At 54.7% G+C, this 6101-nt stretch overlaps 2 protein-coding genes across 2 annotated transcripts; both read left to right on the forward strand.

Annotated features, from left to right (window-relative positions):
• Positions 1-138: 138 nt before the first annotated feature.
• A1O3_02708 (uncharacterized protein) lies at positions 139-1521 on the forward strand (the record flags this gene model as incomplete). Its single annotated transcript, XM_007732848.1, has 1 exon — positions 139-1521. One exon carries the CDS (start codon positions 139-141, stop codon positions 1519-1521), a length of 1383 nt encoding a protein of 460 aa, XP_007731038.1.
• Positions 1522-4362: 2841 nt separating this feature from the next.
• Positions 4363-5182, forward strand: A1O3_02709 (uncharacterized protein; the record flags this gene model as incomplete). The annotated part of the gene is made up of 3 exons (XM_007732849.1): positions 4363-4435; positions 4590-4757; positions 4917-5182. 3 exons carry the CDS (start codon positions 4363-4365, stop codon positions 5180-5182), a joined length of 507 nt encoding a protein of 168 aa, XP_007731039.1.
• Positions 5183-6101: the final 919 nt, after the last annotated feature.

The raw sequence follows: 6101 nt of genomic DNA on the forward strand, positions 1-6101 counted from the left end.
AGTTGGAATCGAACCTAACCGATTTGACTAGCATCCCGATACTACTGCTACCACCACTGCTATTGCTATTGCTACTGCCACTGCCACTACTGCCATCACTACTACGACCACTACCACTACCACTCCTCCTACCGCAGCATGGTCAATAACTTCAGCCAGAGCCAGGTCAAGCTCCGTGACACGTGCGAATCCTGCGCCGCGGCCAAGGTGCGATGCTCCAAGGAGAAACCCGCGTGCTCTCGTTGCTCCAGCCGCGGCCTGAGGTGTGAGTATGGTACGTCCCGGCGCAGCGGCCGAGCATCTTCAAGTTCTCACAGCACGGCCGGTTACCAGCAGAAGAACCAGACCCAGACCCAGACCGCGAACGGCGACCGGTCCAAGTGCCCAAGTCAAAGTCAGTCACCCGGCGAGGGCATGATGCTCCGACCTGACGCGGTGGCCGTCAACCAAGACGAGTGGCTGGCGTCTCTCATGGGCTTTCCGCCCGATGATCACGGGCCTGACACGTTCAACGACATGAATTCCGTCCCTATGGATGCATCCATGTCCATGTCAACGACGTCGACCTCGATCCAGGACATGCCAGACTACCGCGATCTCATGTCGTATCCCTTTGGCCCGGGCGGCGGCGACCCCCACACCAACACGACGACGAACACCAGCATCGACGCCTTGTTCAACATCAACGACCACGACCTCACGGCCATGACGTGGGAGGGCCTCCAGGAACCGGATCTGGACGGCCACGATTGCCTGAGCATCGCGCTGGACCTGTTCAAGCGATGCAGTGCCACGGATTCGTCCCCCACCACCTGTCCGCGCCGGCTGAGCTTCTCGCGCGAGACGCCGCCGCTGACGCTGGAGACGGTGGATTCCATCCACCAGCACATGATCGAGCCCTTGAGCAGGATCCTGGACTGTAGCTGCAGCTCCAACGGCAGCCTGATCACCATCGTGTCGCTGGTCATCTTCAAGATCATTGCATGGTACGCTCGTGCCGCCAGTCTGTCACCGGCCGCCACCGCCGCCGGCCCTGGCAGCGGCCCTGGCAGCTCCGAGGGCAGCAGCAACAGCAGTAGCAGCATGCCTCTTGACAGCCGCTTCTCGGTCACGGACCTGCTCGGCGCGTCGGATTCCCATGCCGGCTGCCGCGGTCTCATGAACTGCACGGGCGCCGCAGGGGACAAGCGGGGCCGGGCCGCGGTGCGAGCCATCCTCGATGACCTCTACCGCGTGCAAGATATTGTCGACCGCTTCTCCGTCCGCGCCCAGACGGCCCGGCTGCAGGACATGAAGGACGGCTCAGGCGCAGGCTCGGATGCCAGGTACGGCCAGCACGGGTCGGGCGCGGCAGGGTCGGGCTCGGATATCCAGGCCGCCATTTCTGGTCACCTGTTGCCACTGTCCAACACCTTGTCCGTACAGGTTCTCGCCGAGCTGCGCCGCCGGCTACGCGCGGTCTCGTTCGAGGTGGTGCAGACCTTACTACGAGGCTGCACCAATTGCAAGGAACAATCATGACAATGACAGACAATGACAATGACAACGACAACGACACCACAATGACAATGAGTATGAGATGACACCACAATGACAATGACGACGACAACGAAAACGACCCCATAACATGGCATGGCATGGCATGGCATAGCTTGACTGGACCGGCCCAGGCTGACGACTGACGAACATGACGCATTAGTACTGGTATTGGTTACTGGTAGCATTCCATGGAGGTGAGGGACGGCGTTGGGCATTAGAGGTGGAGGGACAGCGTTGGGCATTAGAGGCGGGAAGGGGAGGGAAGTGTCTCACCTACCACTACCTTTAGTAGGTACTATGTATGTAGTGCTCATACTCTGGCTCAACCTTCAGATAGTTTGGTTTAGTTTACACCCAGGCAGATAGATCTAACCACACGGCCACGGCGTCTTTCACCATCACTCACAGCACCGTTCGGATAGAACCACAGTACCTAATGATACTGCTCCACCCGTCTCTCTGTCCACTCTCTGTCTCCCTGCCCTGTCCTGTCCTATCCCGTGTCCGGTGTACAGTCAGCCGCTGATAGCACTCACTGTACTGTATGAACTGTATGTACGTACGATAGTGTGAACTATGAACCTTCCTAGACTGCCACTGCCGTTGCCGTTGCAATTGCCACCCTCCACACTGAACTGGTGGCCGCGCCAACACCAGCACCAGCACCAGCCCTAGCCCTCCCTCTCTTCTTGACTGACACTCTCAGCGGCAATCTTGTGCCCCTGCCCCTGTCCCTGCCTCTGTCCCTGTCCCTCTGGCACTCCAGACCCCAGACTCTAGACTCCAGACTCTAGAGGGTGGCAGGTGGCACTGCCATGCACCTTCACCTGCACCGATGCCACCCGAGTATCGTAGGACATGCCAACCAAGCTTTCCCAGGCCGCTCCCACTCCCACTCTCAATCGTCTCGAACTTTCCCGAGACGCTCCTACACTCCTACAGTACTAGCACGTAGTAGTGGCCGCGTCGGCAAAGCGGGGGCTAAAAGGCTTACTTAGGTGGACCTAGCCTGTGTAAGGTAAGCCCAAGCCTAAGCCTTAGGTGCAGTCGCTCCCGACGGGTTTCTTCTGGCATACGAGTACGGTGTACGGTGGAAGAAAGGTCGGCTAGGGGAGCTTATTGAGCTTAATCCTAAACCTGGCACTAAGTACCGTGAGGCGAGGCGAGGCGACCTAGTCCTGTATGGATACTGCGTGCGGAGTACAGTGTATGTACAGTACAACTCGGTAGGAAATACTATATCCTGTCAGGTAATTATGAAGGGAGATATAGCTACAGTATGCCGATAATATAACCAGGGCTCAGGAGGCCTTATGGTGTTTGTTGGTCGAGGCCGAAGCCGAAGCCCACAGCATTCTAGATCTCTAGGACACGCCACACCTCGCCGCGCCACGCCACTTCACCTCACTTCACGTCCTCCTATGCTCCGTACGCTGTACAGTACTGTACTCCGTACATCCCGGTGAGGGATAAACTAACCAGTGTTTCTCCGGAAATACAGTATCACCAATTCCCACGGCGGACGGGGTTAGGGACGGGATCTACTGTAGAGCGCTCGGTGCTCTGCATCGCGGTCCTGATGGTGACGGTACATACTGTAAGCATCTGGATCTCCAGTGTTAGACGAGTCTCAGTCTCAGTCTCAGTCTCGCGTGAGTGGGGAGGACTGGGGACTAAGGCTGCTTTGTGGGCGAGCGCCTAAGGAACTGGAAGACAGACATGTCTAAGTCCTAAGCCCTAAGCCTGGCCTCCTGAGTTGAGCCTACTGTATGTTCGTGCCGTATTAGCCCTTACGGAGTCCAGTATGTACTGTGTACTGTGTGGGTACGTAGGATTCTTTATCCGTACGGAGTATTCTGGAAAATAGATGCGTACGGATACCGTAGCCTAGGGGCGCTTTCCGCTTACTCTAAGGGCTCTCTATCTACTGTATCTACAAGTACTCGTACTCGTACAGTATCTAGTTCGGTCTCCGGCCGGGGTCAGATCAGGGCCCGGGTGAGGTGGAAGGAAGATAACGCCATTCTGCGGGGCCCAAAGGTTTAGGGTACTTACGACCCACCCGACATGCATGTACTGTAGATAGGAAATGGTTGATCCCGAGTCGCCTCCGCCTCCCTTGGCCGGCGATCATCTTCGGTAGTAGATATGCATGCCACTTAGTACTCGCACCAGTGCTCGGTGGTGCTGTAATTACATCAGTATCAGTATCCATCCGTAGCAGATATGCATGCTACTTAGTATCCGTACTCGGTGGTACTGTAACTGCTGGCTAGTCCAGTATTACGTGAGGCAGTGGGATGATCTCGCCGATCTGACCCAGACCCAGACAAGACGTCGAGGCCTAAGCCCGCGCCGATAGAGTTGCGGTTCGGTGTTACAAATAGGACTGCATCCTCTTATCCGTATATGTATCCTACTGCTACTTAGGTATGTACTGGATCTATCTAGTCTACTACTACTACATAAGACATCGACTATCACTTTGATTGCCACACATCCACCTCCACATCCACGTCCACGTCCATATCCACATCCACACGTCTAGAGGACGACAACGGACAACACATACTGTCTGTAACACGCACAAACACCAGATCGCTGGGGAGCCGAGCCGCCTCTACAACTTGAACCTGCACCTGAACCTGACCCTGCAGGACGCGACGTCGAACTCTAACTCTGCGACCCTGTCTTCATTCCACTGCTAGTACATACACAGTTAGTACCTACGAAGGACGTACCTTACTCGACACACACCACGTCCACGATATACACGACACACACGACATCTACGACATCCACGACATCCACGACACATTCACCATGAGCGGCCAAGTCCATCGTCTGGTGCCAGTGGCAAAGGTCGTCGGCCTGGCCAGCAGCTCTATGCTCACGGGTACGTACGTGTTACATGAACCAGCTGGCCGCGGATTCGGTTGAGGTCCTGGCTCAGGTTGAGGGACCAGCCATGGCATCGCATCCCGTCTCATCCCGTCCCGTCCCATCCCATGCTCGAGAGGGCTGACATGGTTGTTGAACACCTTCGCTAGCATACATTGCCTCTTTCTCCATCGCCACCGTCCCCGCCCTTTCCGCCGCCCCGGTTTCCACCACCGACATTGCAAAGCAATGGAACTACGCCTTTGAGCTGGGGAGATCGACCGCCCCGCCCTTCGCCGTCACTTGCGCCTCTTGTTTTGCCTTTCTCGCCTACCAATGTATGTACTGCATGACTTTTCATACATTGCTTTCCATACATTACTTTCCGTGCTGGATATACAGTCTGCACTTGAAGTGGTCGGCCACTGTCGGCCCCCAACTCACGCCCAGGCTCAGCTCAAAGACATGTGTGACTGACTGGTGGGGATTTGGTGCAGCTCGTCACATCAAGGGATCCCTCCCCGTCACGCCATCCTTCCTCTACGCCGCCGCCGCCATCATCGCCCCCTGTATCGTCCCCTACACGCTCACCATCATGGCCCCGACCATCTCCGCCATCGTCTCCAAGGCCCAGGGCAAGGCGAATGCCCCTAGCGAGGCCGAGACCAAGGCTCTGCTGGAGAAATGGAGGGGCCAGAACATGCAGCGCGCTTACATCACCGGCACCGCTGCTGTCCTGAGTGCTATTGCTATACTTGCCTAGGCGGGTTTGGAACCTAGCCATGGTAGACCCGGGAGGGTCTAGGTCATGGTCATGGTAGCTCTATTAAAACCTTAACCGGGGGAAGAGGAAGAGGAAGAGGAAGAAAACAACGTTTCCCGCAGACTGTTGGTCTTAAGATTTCAATTTTCGGTTTGGGACTGGCAGGACTTTTCACACGTTTCATATCCGGAATTAGATAGGTAGGTAGGTATACCAGTATTAGACAACCTTAACCTTCTACTAGTACTAGTAGTATATTCCTCTTAGAGACGCGGACATAAAGCGTAGTATATGGTTAGTCGCAACCCGGTGCTTGATAGCGGATAAGTTAGTACCTTGTGTATTACAGTATTTAGTACCCTTCCTCCGCTACCAAGTTCAGGAAGATACTAAGAGTGTGAGGTACTATAAGCTCCTCAATTTGAAGAAACGGTCGGCGGTCAACAGTCAATGGTCAATGATCAATAGTCAATGGTCAATACATAGTTAATAGTTAATAGTCAACAGGCCCGGTCCTCGAAAGGCGAACGGAACCTGCTCCGGACCAGCCCTAATAGCCTTGCTGTAGGTCATAATACTGTTCTTTGGCCTCTTCAGAAACTCTCTATTTCCTGCTTCCTGCTTCCTGCCTTCTACCATAAAGGACTCAGGCTTTGCCGTCGAAGCGGAAAAGAAAGTTGTCCGTCTCGCGGTCTTTCCTTACAGTACCTCTAAGATTTTTCGGTCTGGAGCTTTCAGGACGACAGAACTCAGTACTCAGTACGATATAGACCACAATAGAACATAGACGTACAGTAGACGGGGCAGGTAAATCTACCTTGATCATCTACTACTACTACTACTACTACTACTACTACTACTACTACTACTACTACTACTACTACTACTACTACTACTACTACTACTACTACTACTACTA

This window comes from Capronia epimyces, assembly GCF_000585565.1.
Source record: "Capronia epimyces CBS 606.96 chromosome Unknown aczIQ-supercont1.2, whole genome shotgun sequence".
NCBI lineage: Eukaryota > Fungi > Ascomycota > Eurotiomycetes > Chaetothyriales > Herpotrichiellaceae > Capronia > Capronia epimyces.